Genomic DNA, 21,034 nt, shown 5'->3' with positions numbered 1-21,034 from the left:
AAATTAGAATATGCAAATGAGGCACCAGATATGCAAATTTTACTCCATTTGCATATTTCTTTCAAAAGAGGAATACAGGTGCAGATGCACCCTCAGAGTAAGACATACACAAATGACTTCATGTCATTGCATTATTATCAATTATGTACAATTTACATATACCGTTGAGAATTTTGGTGGGGTTTTTTTTTTATTTTTTTGAAGGAAAAATTCAGTAGGAAACCTATGGGAAATTCCCCCAGTGACTAGTCTGGTTCTTTTTAAAGATTTCTGCAATCTCTCAAACTTATGGTGGTGTTTCATTAAAATGATTGAACACTCAGACTCTCCAAAAGAAACAGAAAAGAGGCCCAAAGAGATAAACAAATACCTATAGAATTAATATAATTACAGTAATTCTTGATATTTAAAACTGAAGTTAATGTAAATTGGGAAGAGATATGCCTGTGACTACACGAGCTTCCAGAAGCGGCATGGTAATGAGCTTTCTGAAAGATGCTAATGAGGCACGGATGTAAATTTTCCAGGCCTCATTAGAATATCGGCATATGGTTTGGAGTCTTGAAGAAGCTCTTCTGGACTCCAAAGTACACATTCAGACACGCAGCCCACGGGGATCTTCTGGAAAATTTTGGGGAAGAAGGGGCTTCGGGAAGGAGGGTTTTCTTCCAGAAGATCCCCACAGGCCGCACGTCTGCACGTGTGCTTGGGAGTCCAGAAGAGCGTCTTCCAGACTCTGAACCATGTGCCGATATGCTAATGAGGTGTTGAAAATTTGTATCCATGTCTCATTAGCAACTTCTGGATCACTCATTACCGTGCCACCAGAAGAAGCGGCACATGTAGACACAGCCCTCAAGTTTTAATATGCACTGTTATATGTATTAACAGTATATTATTCACCATCTCTCTTTCTGATTTATATTTCTGATGAGTAAGTGTAAGTCTACACAGCAAAGTTATTTTGACATAACAGCTAAAACTCTTATTTTGAAGTCACAGTTGAAGCCCTGAATACATCCCCCTTTCCCTTTCTCTTCCCCTTCTGGTGAATAACAGTTATTTCAAAATAACTATCCGAGCAGCTACACAACACAACAGCTGGTCAACTTCATTGCATGAGGAATACTGCTTATTTTGAAATAGATGCTGTTAGGGAACAGATCATATTTTGAAATTAGCCATAGTGAGTCCAATGACAGTATTTCAAAATAGGCTGTATGTGCCTGGACAGTGTATTTTGAAATAGATAAGTGGAATTTTGAAATGCATTTTTTGTGAGAGCAGTGTTATTTCAAAATAAGTTATTCCGGAATAGTTTATTTTAAAATAAGGCTGTTGTGTAGACATAGCCTAAGAAGTAAGCTCTTAAAAGCTTTTATGCAAATATTTCATGAGGTGTCATCCTTACTTCACCCCACCATTCCTCTTTCACTTCCTTTGTCTCTGGATCTATTTGTACTTACTGTAGTGTTTTCAGAAAGGTACCATTCTGGAATTGGAATGTGATGATTTGGGACTTTCCTCTGAAACTTTTTCCGATCTTCAGATTCCCAAAGCAAGGTATTTAAATCAGGAAAATTATTGTTGATGTCAATGCCATCCTGAGTCCATCTTCCTAAAGACCAGCCTCCTAATTCCGATCCCTGTGACACAGTGGTTGAGTCATTCCCTGTCTTATCACCAGTTAAGCTTGTGTTGCATTAAATAGCTCCATGCATCTTTCCATCAAAAAATAAATTCAAAAGATCTTACATGTTTGTACCTATGTAGATCTCAATGAACTCTTTTCAAGGAGTAAGGATGTTTGCTATCTTGGTCAAATGTTGGTATTGGGAATTACATTGTCTTCCTGAAGTTTCTTTCTGCTGAAGTTTCACCTGGATAAACTATTCTATTCTTCAGTCTCTGGCTACTATTGCTTTGGAGTGATAGTGTCTGTACTGAATTTTATCCCCAAACTGTCTGTACTTCACTGACAAAGGAATTCTAATTATAGTGAACTATGGGTAACTCAAAGGTATAGCAGCATGAAGCTGAACAGGAATAACTTAACTGGATGAGAATGTGTGCACCATCCTAGTCCCATCGGGCACATCTAGACACTGTCCCAGAGCATACAGCTCCTGCCAGCACTATGCTAATGAGGTTTCTGGGAATTGCAAATAGGTCCCCATTTGCAGAGCCATGCAAGATTTCACTCTCAGCAGAGGGGGTGCCTGCAGTAAAGAGGCTGTGTGGATGTGTCTCTGCCAGCAAAACCCTCTCTGTCACCAGTCCTTCACCCCTGAAAATATTCAGGGATAAGTGACTGGTGGCAGACCGGGGTTTAGCTGGCAGAAACACATCCACACAGCCTCTTTACTGCCAGCAGCCCCCTCTGCCGAGAGTGAAATCTCATGCAGCTTTGTTAATTAGCCATGTGAGTATGCAAATGGAGAACCATTTGCAATTTCTACAAACCTTATTAGCACAGCACTGCCAACAGTAGTGCTATGATCCAGGGCCATGTAGACATGGCCATCTTGTCCCTGGCATGTTCCCTCCATGCTAGAGAAAGTTACATAAAACTGACTATATTGGGGAAATCTTCAGCATCCCTTTTGGGGCCAGTTTAAGGGGTTTTTTTGGTGTCACTCTGAGTACAAAGCAACCTTAGTTAAAGCCAAGGCTTTGACCCACTGTGTAAAAGATAGACACACACACAATTATCCACGTGTCTAGATAGAGTCAGTACAGTTTATAAAGTACTTTGAGATCCTTTGAAAGGAAAGGTACTATATTAAAATAAGATCATTATCATTTATTAACTGTTAGCTATAAACTCCTTCCCAAAGTAAATGAAATTCTGTAATATTTAATTGTACATTTATCTCAAGAATTTAATTTTACTAAGCTCACTCATAGCCTTTCATGTTCCTCAAAATTCATAAACATATTTTTGGCTTAAATGAATTATCATGTGTTTTGACTATGATGTTCATCACGTAAGTTCAGCACTGGAGGAATGAAAGTTGTGATTCTGTAGTACCCATTCAAATAAAAACAATAAAATAAAATAAGAACAATAATTATTTGGAACAAGACCTGGAGAAAAATTTCCAGATGATATGGTAGAGGTGACAGATACTCCCTTTATGGAAAGGGAACCTTTGCGTATTGCTACTGTGATTTACAAATTCTACCTCCTTTTGGATTCTTGGCAGTTACTGAGCAACCCTAATAGCTTTCTGCATCTGACCAGGGGATGTGCAATGTTCCCACTTACATGTGGACATCAGAATGCTCCAAGTCTTTGTACCTTCCACGATGAAAGATTGCTATGCACTCTGCTCTCATCTGCATGTGAAGAGCATTCAGAAATTTCAGCTGGTGTACATTGCAGATGCTTATTTGATTAGCTGTGCTTCTCATGTGTTGCACATCATACATGTGCATCATAGACAGCACTAATTACCAATAGGTTTCCAAATTCCACCAAAGATGTTTATATTGAACAACACTATCCCAGATGGGGTGTGTCTTGCTTTCTGACAGTAGCTTCTTTCCGTGTGTGCCCTCACAGGAACTAAGATGATCTGGAACATTGTACCCTCCAGTTTTTACTGAATAAGTCACCTCCATAGATTCTGGTTTTCCTTTTGAAGTGTTGCTCTATTGGCTTTGGTCATTCTGATTACATCCAAATTTGTCATTTTTTAATGAAACCATATTGACAATGGGGCCATATTCTACCAAATCTACTATGAGAAAGATAATTATGAGTAAAGTTAATGATCCCATTACCACTTCATATGCCATCTCATATCCATCTGGGTTGGCTGAAGGAAGGAAATGAATTCTGGTGTCCTCAATGAGATGTGCAATGCGTGGGTTCCCAGCCAGATATTCCTGGCACATAAATTGCATTAATAACAGTATTAGCTCACGTCCAAGCACCTCATTCCCATGAGCCCCCGCAATGTAACGGAATTCTGGCTCACCTGTTGAAAACAAATAGTACAGGAATGTAGCTGGGGGAACCACCCAAGGATTCGATCCAATACCTAAAAAAGTCAATGGGAGCCTTTCCACTGACTTCATTGGGAATTGGATTACATCCCAAAATAACCATCCCTGCTGAGATCATTAATCTTTTCAAATTTACCTATACCACTTAATTTGTCTTTCCCATTGCTCCTATCCATAACTTAATTATGTATTGGTAATATCTGTAGCAGCCACATAAAGCACTTGGAATACATTTTTCATTCAACGCCATGGTGCAAAATCAAATTTCATTATTCTGAAATTTCCTATTACTATAGAACAATTATATAGAACACCACTTTAAAAAGATCTATTTTAAAAAGAGAACATGGCAAATCTCTCTGTAAATAAAGGATTTATTTATCTTTGCCTGATTGTGGAATACATCGCTGACCTCACAACCTCGTTTCCATTCATTAATCTAAAACAATTATTCATACTTATTTGGCAAGGTTTTATGAAATGCCATTGTTGTCCTTTGCTGCATAGTTCTGACAGGATTACAAATGGTGTTGGTTATTTAACCAACAAATGTATTCAACACCCCTTTAACCATATATACCACTAACACACAGTAGGGACTATCGACTGTTATGCAATGGCTGTGTCTACACTAGTAAGTCCTTCTGAAAGATCCCATGGAGTTTCTACACACAAAAAGCGTTCTTTCAAAAGTAAATCGAAAGAATGGGGCACTCCTTCTAAAATCACTCTTCCTATGCCATTTCAGGAAGAGTCCCTTCTTTTGAAAACTTCTTTAGAAAGAAGATGTGTGTAGATGCTCTGCAGGACCCTTCTTTCAAAGCAGTCCTCATGGGGTCTGATTTTTTGACCCCTGGCCCATTCTTTCAAAAGAGCAGAGGGCTACGTAGACGCTCTCTTTCAAAATAGCAGCTCTCTCTTTTCATCAGCTTTTTTATGTGTGTACTAACTCTTTTAAAAGAAGTTCTTTTGGAAGAGATCTTCCATAGGGGCTTCTTTCGAAAGATCTCTGTAGTGTAGACGTAGCCCAAGTGACCCAAATTCTTCCTTCATGGGTACATGTGAGAGAAGAGGGTTTTGTTTGCAACTCATTAGTAGTGTTTGGAATAATTCTATCCTTCACGTGTCACTAGACTAAGAAATATGTAACTAAATTGTCAACTAATTAAGAAAGAGTTCACATGCAGCATATGAAGAGACTTGGCTAGATTTTTCAAGGGCCTTTCATAATCATTCTTGAAATATTTGAGGTTACAACCATTTGTGTATAAGAATTTCCCATCTAAATGCTAGTTTCTGCCTGGAGAAACAGTTGTACTCATAATTACTACATGGGAATTTTTGTGGGACGCAGATTGTGAATGTGGTCCATAAAAGCTACATGGACTGAATGGGTAAGTAGTTCCATACTATGCTATGGAGCCCTGCACCTTAGCTTAAGTTCAGCCAAAGTAACTGGGTCAGTGATAGCCGATATTCATTACAATGTAAAGGCTGCTCAGTGACTTATGTGACATGACATGGTGGCCTCAGTCTAGATCATAGAGCTGAGACACAAGCAATGGAAGGAAATTTGATCTGCCTGTGCTTATGGTATACATATTCTGTAGATAAAAGAGGAGACTGTCTTGAGCCCTGTAAGCCAGCCATGTGCCATTGCACTACATTTTCTGCACTAAATCCACAGATTTTTTTTAATTCAAAAAGACTATATCCCATTAGCATTAATCAATTAGCTCCCACTCCTATAATGCCTTCTATTTATGTTCAAGCACTTCTCTTATTAGCAATATAATGCAGAAATTCCTCCCACACACATTCAAAATCACTGCTGCAGTGAACGTAAGTTACTTCGGTAATAATTGCTGCAGACATGTAAAATTAAAAAAAATAAAATAAAACCACCCTGAAATAGACTTAATCAGAATATAATCCTAACCAACTTCGTGTTCTCCTGGGTTGTCTGAGATCTCAACAGCATACAGCTTTAGACCTTGGTGGCTTTTTCCAATGTTGTAAATTCTTGTGATATTTGGGCACATTTCATTCACAACTTTCATCAGCTGTCAAAGAAAAAAATATGAGGCACTTAGGCATATCTTATACATAGGTCCTAAATATATATACATACACAATATTGATTATAAGTCATATACACAGGCACAGTACTGATTATAACTCATACAAGATTTAGCTGATTCTGTGGTCCAAAATTGGATGCTGGAGATACTATCTTCATTTTATTTATTTATTTATTTATTTATTTATTTAAAGATATTAAAACTAAAATTTGAAGCTGAAAACAAAAATTGTTGAAAGATCCATTCTAGAGACCATTATGGGTTTTTTGCCTCAGAGCCAAATGTTTGTTCAGATAGAACAGTCTGCTGCAATGGCACTCTGTAGGCGAAGTTCAAAATCCTTCTTACGCATGACATTATCTAAGCTAAGGCTCTAAGAGAAGGACCTGTCAAATAAAATAATAATAATAATAATTAATAATTTGTATTCCTGGTCTATAGTACTTGACATTTTCCAAGCACTAACAGTAATTAAATAATACTCAACACTCCTGTATGTTAGGTAAGCACAATAATTACTTCTTTTTTTACAACAGGGTTTGTGACACAGAGAGTTACTGGTGAGTTGTGACTACTGTGGCAGGGCCAGGGCTGAGGGCCTCCTCAGAGGGAGCCCAAACAAGCAGAAGGGCCTGCAAAGTACCAGCAGGGCAATCACAGGCAACTGGGCGGGAGCTGGCTTAGCCTAACTGGGGCCAGCTGACTCCATGACTGGGTTAACAAGAGGGAAGAGCGGGGAGAGAGGATGAGAGGTGAGTGGAGAGAGGCGAGGAGACCAGAGTAGTGGGAGAGAGCAGGCTTGAGTACAGCAGGAGAGAGGATCAGGAACACCAGAAACCACAGAGGGGGAGTGAGGAGATTCAGCAGGTCAAGAGCGGACTCGCTACTGCTGCAGCCTGGAGAAGCTACTGGCGGAATCATCTGGGGAGGTGACCCAGGAAGAAGAGCGGCTGCAGAAAGGGCTAAGGGAGCCAGCCATTCCCACTAGCAGCCACATAGGGTCCCTGGGCCGGAACCTGGCACGAGTGGGTGGGGGCTGGTTTCCTCCCAGATGACCCCTCATCCCAGTGAGGGCAACTAGGCCCTTAAGTGGGACTAGTGGACTGAACAGAGGCCAAAAGCCCGGGAACAAGACTGACTTTGTCACACTAGAATGTAGGGATTGAAGGCCTCTAGTGAAATACTCAGTCCACTAGAGAATACCTCTAGAAGCACTCTATCTCCGACCTCATGTTGGGATTCTGGTTCTATATGAGGGAAGACCATCACCATCAATGATGCTGACATCATTAAAGCCATTTCTTCTGCACCATTTTGATTCTGTCTGGAGGCCATCACTAAGTACAGACCAAGTCCAATTCTACTCAGATTACAGAATGAAATCTGTACTAGGATCACAGAATGATATGGATGTGGAAGGAAGAATGAAAGAAGCTTCACATGAAAGGGAGAGAGCATGTTCTATGATCTGAACTCTGCCCGATACGAAGACATAGAGGGAAGAATGGGAAACATCTCCCCTCATCAATATGTCACTGAACCTTAAAACATTTGAGGGAGAGGCTTAAGATGTAAAATATAAGGCTGGGATCTGTCTCACACTGACTTGCCCAAAGCAGCATCAGATATGGCTGGTGAGATTAATGTAGTTTTCACAGAGGATAATATTTCTCTGGCTTGATCACTGTTTTTATCATACATATCTGATGGTTCAATGATTTATAGAGGAGTATAAAGTTAATGTACATGACATTCAACCATGCTGAACTGGTTTATTGCAAATTAACTATTTGGCTATTAGTAACCCCTGAGTTAAATTTTTGTGTTCCCGCCTCAGTCTCAGTTGGATTAATTAAAAGAAACAAATGTGCAAGTTCAAAGCATAAGGTCCGAATAAGAGATAGAAAATTTAATTTTGTTCACTGGAAAAGATTAGTAGAAAAAATAGGGATTTTACTGTAAATTGGAATCCAAGGGAATATGGCTTAGACAATCATTTCTCTACTTGATTGTACGTACTCTACTGAATGAGTATTGTAGCATTACATAACGTTGTTCTCGCAGCATTAATTTAGAAACAATACCGGATGACAAGAGAGCTGACGATTTTAGAAGCGCAATAATTAGATCTGTCCCATACCCAGGTTCCAATTTAGCAAATCTAAGTGGAAACAATTCACAGTGGTAAAAACATCACCGACATTCTTCCCATGAAAATGGCACTTCTATTTATAATCACATTGTAAATAGACTAAGTGATGTGATATTTTTTCTAAGTTCGCTAATCACACAGATCAGTGTTACAAATAAAAAAAAAATTTTCTTCAGGATGATAAGGTCCATCCTCATTTGGAAACTGTCAAGCAGTGTTATACTCCCAGGGTCTCCATTTAAGAAAAAAATCCTTTATTCATCATCATCTTCACCACCACCACCACCAGTGTTTTGATATTACTGTCATTTCTAAATGCTTCCAGTAGGTCAGAACCCCATCCTGCTAGATGCTGTGCAAAGAACACAGTCACCAACTCGGAGGGTTTACCATCAAAAAGATAAAGGGGGTAGGTTAAACAAATGCTAGTAGGGGCGGAAGGGAAGTTGAGTTACTGGTAATAAAAGCATATGAATCCATAGGTTAGCACGCATAATAAGCTGATCGCCTAATATTAGCTCACCTACATACCTTAAAACTTAAAACAATTGTTCATTGTTTGAGAATAACCGGACATGGTGAAGATGACACTGGACCAGAAACACTTATTTACTACACAAAAGAAATCTTTTTATCTTGAATTATCTACCATACAAGGCAGCATGGAGTACAGTTTGTAGTCATCCTGAGACAGCTGACAGGAATAAGGGGATTTTGAAATGAGCAGGGTCCTTTCGAAAAGGATGCCCGTGTAGCCGCGCCAAAGCGCCGCAGCCAGAATGATGCTAATGCTAATGAGGCGCTGAAAATTCAATTCAGTGCCTCACTAGTAGTCTTCAATATGGCCATTAGCATGGCCATTTCAAAGTTTTGTCTTAATCTAGACAATTAATATAGCCAAAAAAGGATATAAAAAAGGCAGATTAAAACTTCGATCCACTCTTTTGATAGAGAGAGTCCACACAACCTCTGGTCTTTCGAAAGAACAAGCCAAGGATAAAAAAATCAGGTGCCATGAGGACTGCTCTTTCAAAAAAATGGCCCATGAATCATCTACACGTTTTCTTTCTAAAGAAGCTTTCGAGAGAAGGTGATCTTCCTGAAATGGGAATGGAAGAGTGCTTTTGAAAGGAGCGCCACATTCGTTCAATTTAATTTTGAAAGAAAGCATTAGCCAAGGCTACACAGCACTCTCCTTTCTAAGAAGACATGAAAATGAGTGAGAGCAAAAATGCAAATGAAGTGCTGATTTACAAATCTCACACTTCATTTGCATAATCTCACATGATTGCACTTCTGGAAGAGGTTTTTCTGGAAACAAAACCAACCATGTAGCTGGGGTTCCTTCAAGAAAAAAAACTGTTTTAAAAAAACCCATCTGTCCACAAAACTCGGTGCTTCCACCAACAACCTTCTGCTTCTCCCAGATGAGAAAGAGCACTTCTGTTGACACATTCTGTCAACCAAAAAGCTGTGTGGATGATTTGGGGGGACTTCTATCAACAAACAGGGCATCCAGAACACAGGGCAGCCCAATCTGCTCTGTTTCCATTTGGCTGTTTTATCTAGAGAGCAGCTGGGTAGTCCAGCCACTCTGTTGACAGAGTCAATCGCTCTTTTGATCTGCTTTAGTGTATGGCCACGCTTTGTTGACAGACATTTTGTCAGAAGATCTCTTCTGACAGACACTTCTGTTGGCAGATGCTTCTAGTGTAGCCATAGCCCAGATGTAATTAAGATTGTTCATGCTTACAAATAAACTTAAATGTTAACGGGTTTATAAACTTGGAATAAAAAGCCCATCTATAGCTGAATGTGGGGCACATTACGTTAAATGTAGAGTAATTTTATTTATTTATTTTTTATTTTAAAAATGGTGTGGCCGTTCACCATGGACTTTTATAAAGAATAAACAGGGTTCCAAAATACTCCACACAACCAAAGTATTGAGTTAATATCTCTGTTTAACAAATGTCATTGGAGCTTTGGCACGGCCAGGTTAGCCAAGGAGGAGGAGATGGTACTGAAATAAAGGGCATGAATGAAATTTTCTCATCTTCATTTTTTTTCATATCTACATGATACAAACTGCACAAGAGGCCAGCTGAAAAGTCAGACAGCTTTTTCCTTCTGCTTGCGCAAACTGTCAAAGACAATCTATGCTAATGTGCAGTCAGAGTGTTATTAAAAACCAGCAGGGTTATAAAGCATTTCCAGAAACAAAAATTTGCTAAATGACAACTGTTATTTGTTTGTAATCAGCAATTATTTACTCTATTAGCACAGTGGAAAAGCTGCATAATTTTTTCAAAGAAGCCCATTGGACTGCGCTCTGAGGGCATGATTTTTCCTTTCTCACACAAAGAGGGTATGTTTGAAATCCAGAACTGATAGCCTTCCCCTAACATTTGAGGAAGCTGTAGGATACCAAGGCAGATGAAAATGCTCTTCTGGCTTATAAAGTAGAACAGTGGCCACTGCTATTTCCCTTAATCCGTGAAGAGGATTGAGACCATTGGATCCATTGAGGGCTCCAGTCCTGTGGTCCCTTCCCCAGCCTAACTGCAAAGCCCCTTTATTCACTGGAATTTGCAGGGTGGTTGCCAGGAAATCCCTTCTGACAGTGACTTCTGCTGACAGAGGCTTCTCATGGGGATGTAGCCATCCAGTCCTGCTGAAATAAGAGGGATTTTCATCATCATTCCACCTCCATAATTAAAGACAGTTGACCCAGTGTTGCAGTTCAGGCCTTTCTCAAAATTCAGGGCTCCTTGAGGCCTCATTCTCTCTCCCAGAGGATACAAGCAACAGCCACTGAAATTAGCAATTTTTCCAAAACAAAAATCAGGTCCCAAGCATTTGTTTCAGTCCATTGTTGAGACAGGACCCACATTTGGGAGCTGAACTTTTCTGAAGTTTATGGATGTTTGGATTCCAGCCCATTTCTCTTCTCAAAGCACTAAATGCTGTGAAAAAAAATCTCTGTTGGAAATAAGTACCAACTCCTGAAATATCTGAAGTTTCATCTGACTTGAGCATAGTGAGGGGTTTGGTTTATCAGGAGAGATTTGCCTTAATTATTCTATTCACAGGCATCCACATGTGATCAAATGCCCACTCCCTAAATTATGCTGGGGAGTGCACACTTTTGCAAATCAATCTAACACACTCATGTACAAACATGATTGTAATATGAAAAGACTTGCTGTAAGTCCCTCTCTCTTCTCTGTGATAAACAACCAGAATGGAAAACACATTAGTTAGTCATCACTTTCAAAATGGTCAGAAGTGAAGTAGTTAACAAGACTGTTATTAATAAACTGAACAGTGAAAAAACCATTATACTGAATGAGAAAATCCATACATCTCTTAAAAGCTGTTGTGTCAGGCTGCCTATTTAATGACTCAAAGACAATGAATTCTCCAGTGTCACGAAAGGTGTGCTGCAGTGGTTTCTTCCAATCATATCCTGAACCTTCTGCCCACTTGCTCAATGACAAGAATGTTACAAAATAAACTATGCTAATGCACACAAGCACATGACTTTCAGAAAGCACAGCAAAGGACACAGTTCACAGCTAACTGGCTCACAGGCCTTACTACTATTTAATCAAATCTTGATTTCCTCCTTATATAAGAACTAGGGAAATAATTCTTTCAAAGATGTTTTTCAAAGATACTGCAAACCGGACCAACCTTTCTCTGTGCAATTAGTATCTAAAATCCATTTACACTTATTGTTCTTGACACTAATTATGCCAGCTGAGTTTCTACTTCTCTAATCTTTGTGCTAGAAATATAGGCCATCAAATCTCTAGTGAACTAAACGTGTGACTCAGTACACAACTGCTCAATAAAAATGAATGATGACTCATGCAGTATAAATACACCAAAGATTCAGCACTCATATAATGATTCACGTACTTCAAGTCCAAGCATATTATCTTTAGATGTGAAGAGCAAGACAGTAAGAAATCTCTCTCTAGCACATCCCACACCTATGTCTGGTGTGACATAAATCTAGATTCCCCATCTCTCCCCCGCCCCTCGCCAGCTGGAAAATAAAGGGAGATAATTAAAGCTGGTGGGTCTAAAATTAGATTGACAGTATTGCCTTTCTTTTGACACATGGGAATTTACATGGCATCAGCCTGCTGGTACCTATCGTGATATCTCTCACCTCTGAGGGAAATTTGTATTGGTAGCTACAGCAGTATTAATCCAAACTAACTCATTTGATGAGAGTTACTGTAGATTCATACTGATGAAGCCAAGTAAGGCAATTGACTAGGTCTCTCTGTTTTATTCATATGATCATACAATATACTGAGTTATGCCACAACTGTGTTACTCAAGGTCTCTTAGTGCAGTATCAAGAAACAAACATATTGCAATGCCAGCACTCCAAGTATTCACAAGAGCAGACTGTTGAAACAAGATGCATGGGTGCATCCGCCACCCAGCACCATGGAGAAAAGTGTTAGGAATGGATGGAAGATTGACTGAGAAAGAAGCTGGACTTTTATCCATGTATCGCAGTGTTCATTTTTCTGGGCAGACAGATTTTTTCCATCGAGACAGAAGTTTAAAAACAAACTGACATTTCAAAGTACTGTACATTAAATGTTGTACCTGCCAATTTTAAAGCTGCAAATGTCACATAAATGTTAAATGTAAAGTTTCTAAAGCCATTTTGATGTAATAATAGTCACTACAGTAACAGAAAGAAAAGTCATATCTTCTTTAACATGCTGGGTTCACAGCGATGTTATCCTACAAAAATTTTAGCATACAACACACCAATGTAAAAATCTAAATTACACGCAGTAGCTGGGTCTACACATGAGCGCCCTTTCAAAACGGCAAAAATCGAAGTTCGACAGTTGAAATAGCGGCGGTTGAAAGGGAGCACCTGACATCATTAGCGGATTGGCATTTTGATCCGTTCTTTTGAAGGGCTGCCCTGGTCTTTCGAAAGAGAATGTCCACACAGCTCCAAGCCCTCTTTCAAAAGGAGGGAGGTAGGAAATGGGGTCCCATGGCTGACAAGCCCTTCGAGGGCCGCAGCCAGCTGCCTCCTTTAAAGGGCCCCTCCCTCCTCCTTCCCCTCTGCACGAGCCAAGTGATGCCCAGCCTTTCCCAGCCCAGCAGAGCCCACTCGTGTCCACCATGGAGGCCCAGCGACAGCTCCTGCAGGAGGACGCCCTCATCATGGACACCCTGCTGGCAGTGCTGTGCACCATCGTCGCAGCTTCACCCGATCTCATCAGGTGGCTGGGCGGTCCCACCAGGGTGGCGGGGCTCCCCTCCTGGGGCACCACCGGCTGCTCCCCCCGGGTGTCCCGCTGCCTCTGGACCCACCCCAGCAGCACCAACTGGTGGGAGTGCTTGGTGCTAGGGGAGTGGGGCAAGGAAAGGTGGTTGCAGAACTTCCACATGTCAAGGCAGACCTTTGAGGAGATCTGCTACTGGCTCGCCCCCATGCTCTGGCACCACAACACCTGCATGTGGCCAGCCCCCACTCTGGAGAAACGGGTTGCAATTGCCATCTGGAAGCTGGCCACCCCAGACTCCTACAGCTCCATTGGACAACAGTTCAGTGTGGGCAAGGCCACTGTCAGGGCTATACTTATGGAGATAAGATAGGGCTGGGTCATGTGTCCCCCACAGGTAGGTGGGGGAGCTGGGGCGAGGGGAACCCACTGCTACGGTCCAGATGTGAGGGGGGCAGGGGGCTGGATGGGGTGGGGGCTGGATGGGAGTAGGCAGAATGGGCCCGAGGCGGGGGAGACAGCCGCCACACCTGCACTGTCCCCCTCCCCTCATGCAGGTCATCAGAGCCATCAGCGTGATGCTGCTCCATAGGGTCATCCACCTGGAGGATCTGGACAACACCGTCGGTAGCTTCCAGGACCTGGGCTTTCCAAACATCCCCATCCGTGCCCTGCCACACAGCGCCATCCAGTACGTCAATAGGAAGGGCTACCATTCAGTGGTGCTCCTGGTGGACATGAGGAGCTGGTTCATTGACATATATGTGGGCTGGGCCAGCCGCACCCACGATGCCTGTGTCTTCTGGAATTCTGGTGTCTGCCGGCACACGGGTGCCAGCATGTTCATCCACCCACGGGAGATCCCGGTGGGGGAGGATGTCACCATGCCGCTTTGCATGGTGACAGATGTGGCATACCCCCTGCAGCTGTGGCTCATGAGGCCATACATGGGACACCTTGACCCCACCCGGGAGGCATTCAATCAGAGCCTCAGACACACCCACAACATTGTGGAGCAGTCCTTTCAGTGCCTAAAGGGGCAGTGGAGGTGCCTCCACACGTGGCTGGAGGTGAGGGTCCTACAAGGATGCCTGTTGCATCCTCCACAATGTTGTGGAGGGGAAGGGGGATGCCTATGTCCCCAGGGGGGCCCTCCAGCCAGCGCTGGTTAAGAGCAGCCAGGCACCGCCCCATCCACCAGGCCCACCAGGATGGCCACCACATATGGGAGGCCCTCAAACAGGCCTGTGCTGATGGCCACCTTTGACCCACATGCACACCTGCATCCCACGTATATCCACCACCCACAATCCCTGCCACCCCCACTCCCACCAGCACCACACCCACACATCCACCACCCACCATCTCCCTGCAGAGTACAGCATGGAGTGGTGAGCATTAAAATAAACATTTATTGAGACCATTGTCGGTAACTATGTACAGTGGGGGGAACCTAACTTGGAAGGAGGTGGGGTCCTCATTCTGGGTCAGGGGTGGTGGGCCGCAAGCTCCGTCGGCTCCTGCCTCCCTGGGTGCAGGGTCCCCAGTGGGGAGGAGAGGGTGCAGGGAGCACTGGTAGGCAAGGGAGGAGAGCAGACCTGGTGGGGGCAGTGGTGGCAGACTCAGCAGGGGCACGGGGGACAGGTTCAGTGTGGGCAGAGGGGGTGAGCTCAGTGTGGGGAGTTGCTGCGGGGGGAGGAGGCAGGCAACGGTGGCTGCATTGTCCTGGAGGGGGTCGCCAGTGCCCTCCAGAATGGTCAGCTGCCCCTCCCAGGCCACCCTCCGCCACTCCATCTCTGCCTTGGTGAGCCTCAGGTGCTGCTTGGCCATCTCAGCCTGGTGCTGGCTGGCTGGGTCCTCCTCAGCCAGGCAGGGGGCTCTCCGACCATGGCCCCAATGGCACGCTGCATGGGAGGGCATCCGGGTGCCTCCAAGGGCTGCGGGGGGAGCTCTCAGGGACAAGGGATGGCGCACGGATGGTGAGGCTGTAAGGAGAGGGGGACAGCATGTCAGTGATGTGCCCCGGACACAGGGGACCTGGCTGTGGCCCACCCACCCAAGCCCACACCATGGGGCTCCCACCCATCCAAAGGACACTGACCCCCCCAAGGGACACCGACCCACCTCCCCACAAGCTGGGCCTCCAGGCCTGGGGGTGCATCCAGGGGTCTCTTATGCAGGTGGCCCTTCCCGGCCTGCGGTGTGCAGGTCCCAGGTGCTGTCCAGCACTGACCAGCCACTGCCCCAGTGCGGCTTGCAGTGCTGTCCACTGAAGGCAGGTGCTGGGCATCCCTGGTGGGCCACTGCGGGGTGCCACATACCATGTGGGGGGTGGCCTGTGTGCAGCCCAGGACCACTGGTCCTGTGTGCAGGCAACTAGCTGTTGCTTCGCTCCCACCCTGTGGAGCAGGTGTGCACCCCTCCGAGTACATACCAGAGGGTCCCTCGATGATGTCCAGGGATGTCCAGCTCCTGGTCACCTGGCTGGAGGAGTGGGAGGGGATGTCGATGGTGAGGTCCCCCTCCTCACGCAACCACTCTGTGGTCCTCTCGCCCTCCTGGGTCCCCAGTCTGGGCTGCTGCTCGTCCTCCCGCTGCAGCTCCTTGGCTGATGTGACCAGGAATGCCAGGGTGGGGAGCTGTCCTGGGGACCCAGGATGCCCTGGAGCTCACAGAAGAAGGGGCACGTGGCTGGAGCTGCCCCGGAGCACCTGGCCTGGGCATAGCTCTGCTGCAGCTCCTTGACCTTGAAGCATACCTGCTCTACAGTACGCTCCGGGTGGCCCCTGGTCTAGAGGCCCTGAGCCAGGCGGCCAAAGGCAGCAGCATTGCACTGCTTGATCCCCATCTCATGCAGGACTTCCTCCTCCTTCCACAGGCCAAGGAGGTCCCACAGCTCCTGCTCCATCCAGGAGGGGGCCTTTTTTTTTCTCCCCCGGGAGCCCTGGGAGCCCTGCAGGGGCTTGGCGGGGAGGCCACAGGGCTCGAAGAGGGACTGGCTGCTGGCCATGCTGCAGCACTGGAAGGTGGGGCTGGAGCAAGTGCAGAGGCTGCTTCTAACATGCTCTCAGCTTCCTGCCATGGGTTTCCTGAGTGCATGCAGCTTTAAGGCAGCCAGACGCAGGGACCACAGAGCTCCACTGCTGCCAGCTGGAGCAGCCCCGCGCTCCAGCTGACCGGTGCCATGGCGGACCCGTATTTCGACAAAGCGGACTGTGGAGTATCTACACATGTACTCTTTCAATTTAGTATTTTGAAAGGGGCTGATCTTCCTGATCTGGGATCGGGGTTCAGATTTTGACATCTGCGCCCTGTTTTTAGATTTCATTTCAAAGGATGGCATTATGCGTATGGACGCTCCACCCTCTCTTTCGAAAGAGGGCCGCTTATTTCGATTTTTTGTGCACATGTAGACGCAGCTAGTATGTTTATAGCTGCAACTGTAACATAGTGAACCTTTCATTTGTAAATAATCTTTCCAAGTTACAATATTTTGTATATCTAGCCATAAAATGCATCCTTTAATGCACACAATTTTGCTGTCTAGTGACAAAGTCTACATATCATTCTCTCCCATCTTTAGCTCATTAGTCTTCATTAATGCTTTCCCTGTGAGAAAATGATCAGCTTAAATAACTCCAACCTACTATTACAAGTCCTTGAATACAAATTTGTACAACAGATGCACAAGCATGAAACTGGATGGAAATATTAGCCGGCTGATCCACAGTCCATTGACATCAATGAAAAGACTCTTAATGACCTCAAAGGACTCTGAATCTACCATATGGCCAAAACATGCATTATTAGGAAAAATCCATATGCCTCTTAAAGTAGGTTACCAAAAAAAATTAAACCCAGTTCCTAAGGTCAAGAATTTACTTCCCATAATGGTTTATAGCACACCAAAATATTCTACCCAAAAATAATAAATTAAAACTATCAAGATCTGCTGATGGACATTCAATTTCCTCTGTAAGCCCTGACAGGATAACTTGGCAGAAGTATTGTTGGGAAAACCCTAATCTGCAGCTTGGATATACTTGAAAAATGAATAGATCTCAACTGCCGAGAAACTCATATTTTCGCTAGAATGCTGTACAAAGTCAGGGAGTAAATTAAGAACTTCAACATAACCACCCACCCGGCCATGTACACATAATAGAACTGAAACTGCATTCTCTATGACATACCTGCCTCATCTCTTTGTAGTTGTGATGTCTAAAATCAAGATCATCTGTGGTTGTCATTTCATTTCTTCGGTGATAATAATTATTTGGGTCTGAGAAAAGAAACATAAAAAGTTGCATGTAGTTATTACCCATTCCCAAAGGGAGAGATGCCAAGCATGGAGATAAAGTGTTTTACACTGAGCACCATTCTCCTACTCATGTTTAATGTAGATTCTTTAAGTAGCTGAAATAAACAAACAGCAGCTTTGAAATATTACTAATTACCATACAAATCAACTTATTAAACCAAATAGAAGCAAGGAGACAGCAAGCTCACAGTCACTGAGATATTTGCTGTGCATTAACAACTAAATTGCACTAGGAAAAAGAAAAAACAAAACAAAACAAAACAAAACAAAAAACCCCACACATTCTAGTGCTTTGTAAAAGGGCAAACCACACTAGAAAACAATCAAGGCATCAGCCTGAAGGATTTAAGAAAGACTGGAAAGGCCACTTCAGAGGAAGAAGCCTTAGCAAATGTTGTTTCTACTACATAATTAGCTGCTGTAGATAACCAATAGCTATTTAATGCTAATATCTTTCAGATATTATGCATTGCCTGCAAAATATTGGGCTTTATAAATAATAGACCTCATTTGATAGTAAGAATTATTAGCTGAGTATATTCTTAAATTGACTGCAGAAGTTTTGGGGCTTTTTAATTTAAAATTAACAGACTATTTTCTTTACCAGGTGGATCTAATTTACTCTGTGTGATGTGTTCTATAAAAACATTTCTCAGCAGAAGGCAGGCCATCATGCAGCTAATTAAACTGGCAGGATGACAATTAATAATTAGTGTCAAGTGAGAAGATGGAGGTGGAACAAAAAAACTGCTCTCTTATCTTTTCAGGCAAGTGCACCAGCAATTCCACTACAGAAAAAGGCTGGAGGGGCAAACCCGTTTGGAAGAATCAGAAACACATCTAACTTCAGTTTGAAAACAAAAAAGCAGTCCAGTAGCACTTTAAAGACTAACAAAATAATTTATTAGCTGATGAGCTTTCGTGGGACAGACCCACTTCTTCAGATCATAGGCAGAACAGGCCTGTTCTCTCCTACAGACAACCTCCCAACCTTATGAGGATTCTCACCAACAATCACAGTCTATACTGCAGGAACACCAGTCCTGGAACTTTTCCTTGCAACAAAGCCTGTTGCCAGCATTGTCCACATATCTATTCTGGAGATACCATCACTGGACCTAACCAGGTTATTCACAGAATCATAGGCGCATTCTCATGTTCCTCAACTAACATCATATATGCCATCATGTGCCAACAATGCCAGATGCTTTGTATATTGGACAGACTTCAAACTCTCTTAGACAAAGAATTAATGGGCAAAAACAGACATAAAAACACTCCTGATCCACAAACCGGTCAGCCAGCATTTTAATGGAGAGGGCAATTCTGTTAATGACCTGAAGGTTTGCATCTTACTGAAGAGGAATTTTCACAACGGATTGGAAAGAGAGGCTGCTAAACTCTCTTTTATATTCAAATTTGACACAACATGTGCTTTGAACCGGGCTAGGAATTTTATAGGTCATTATAGGGGCTCTTTTGCATACTTGGCTTAATCTAATTCTTGACTCTCCCCCCATCCCTTCTGCCCCTCTACTCTCTGATTTGCTCACCTTGTTAATATTTTTCTGATTTGTCAACCTTGATTACTATTTTTCATTTTCTGTGCTTTAAATATTGAGTCTGTTCTGCTATGGCTATGGTGTGAAGAAATGGGTCCGTCCCACGAAAGCTCATCAGCTAATAAATTATTTTGTTGGTCTTTAAAGTGCTACTGGACTGATTTTTTGTTTGTATAGTATATAGACTAGCACAGCTTTCTCTCTGTTACTAACTTCAGTTTGTCCTCATTCCAAGCTGTGAACGCGTACCAATTTTTGGACATTTCTGAAATTTTAACTGAGATGTTTTTTATTACCCCAATTGTGGGTTATTTTTCATTCTTATTTTGTTCTGCACTTCCATGTTCTAGTCTACAGTAGCACTGAGGAGATACGTTAACGATTTGCTGTAATGCTGCTGTTAGAACTGGCGTGGGCAAAGTGTGGCTCACCAAAAATTTTTATCTGGCTCCCCATCAACCTCTGGGCTGCTAATGTCCCACAGCTCACTGGGTGTACTCAGCAGGCTAAGTGCCTGCAAAAGCACCACATACCACTCAAAAGTAGGGCAAGTGTGTCTCTGTGTGTGTGTGTGCGCCTTTGGACAGCAGTCGGCCCAGCCCCGTACCGCCCTCCCAGTTCCCATTGGCCATAAAACAGCCAATGGGAGCTTCAGGGTGGTACCTGTGGACATGGACTGCCTGCAAAGACCCACGGCCTCCCTTCCCTAAGAGGCGCATAGAGACACACTTGCCCCAGCGGCTGGGCACTTTGAGCAGTGGATGAGGTCACAGCACACAGGCAGCCTGGCCTGAGTGCTCTGTTGGGCCACCAGCTGAGAGCTGCCTACAGTAAGCAACTCTTTGTCAGACCACTTCCCACACCCTAACCCTCAGCCCCAGTCACAACCCCCTCTTGCATCCAATCCCCCTTACAGACCCTGCACCCTGCCCTAGATCAGAACACCCTCCTGCACCCCAAGCCCCTGCCTGCAGTTGTCTCTCTGCACCAGCACTTTGTCCCAGAACCCTCACCCCTTCTATTAATATAGTAGACCAGTGCATCCCATGACTGCTTAGGAAATTCTTGAAGTGACACCCTCCCACCCCACAGTGATACAGCATGACTATGGAAGCTTCAGTAAAGTCTTGCACCTCCAAATCCCAGTCGGCCAATGGAATTTGCTGTTAACTGATGGGCCTCAAGACCAACCGATCTCAGTGGACCTTCTATTCAGCTAGGATTCAAAGCCAATCAGATGAGATGATATACACCTACCCTCATTTGCCCACCATGCACATTTCATAGATTCAAGAGATTAAATAAGCTTCAAACAGGCATCTGCATTTTTAGATGCTTACTGAGATCTAACTAGGGAATAAATTCATGTAATTACCTTGACCCCAGTGGTGCTACAACAACAGGGAATATGGAACTTTCTGAAATGCAAACCACACTCTTGCTTCTTCTCAGAAGACATGGAATATGGTGTGTTTGATGCCATAGGAAAATATATTAAGATAAAGATACACATTTTAAAATTGTCAGGCTACTCTAGGTTCTCTCAGTCATCAGATGCAAAAACATGTAGGCTGTGTCTACACTACAAAAACAACTTTGAAGTAAGCTACTTTGAAGTTGAGCATCTACACACA

At 43.5% G+C, this 21,034-nt stretch overlaps 1 protein-coding gene across 1 annotated transcript in view; it reads right to left on the bottom strand.

The window, feature by feature from the left end:
* CPXM2 (carboxypeptidase X, M14 family member 2) overlaps positions 1-21,034 on the bottom strand; it is a 128,022-nt gene that overhangs the window by 26,449 nt on the left and 80,539 nt on the right. Inside the window, exons 7-10 of the mRNA XM_074999724.1 lie at positions 17,711-17,799; positions 5,951-6,074; positions 3,787-3,983; positions 1,467-1,646 (exon numbers count right to left, since the gene is read on the bottom strand). Coding sequence (XP_074855825.1) covers positions 1,467-1,646; positions 3,787-3,983; positions 5,951-6,074; positions 17,711-17,799 — 590 coding nt within the window. The remainder of the gene's footprint in view (positions 1-1,466; positions 1,647-3,786; positions 3,984-5,950; positions 6,075-17,710; positions 17,800-21,034) is intronic.

The sequence above is a fragment of the Carettochelys insculpta genome, chromosome 7 (genome assembly GCF_033958435.1).
Source record: "Carettochelys insculpta isolate YL-2023 chromosome 7, ASM3395843v1, whole genome shotgun sequence".
Lineage (NCBI taxonomy): Eukaryota > Metazoa > Chordata > Testudines > Carettochelyidae > Carettochelys > Carettochelys insculpta.
Note: the sequence above shows the minus strand (reverse complement) of the source record. Positions and strands in the feature narration are given on the sequence as shown.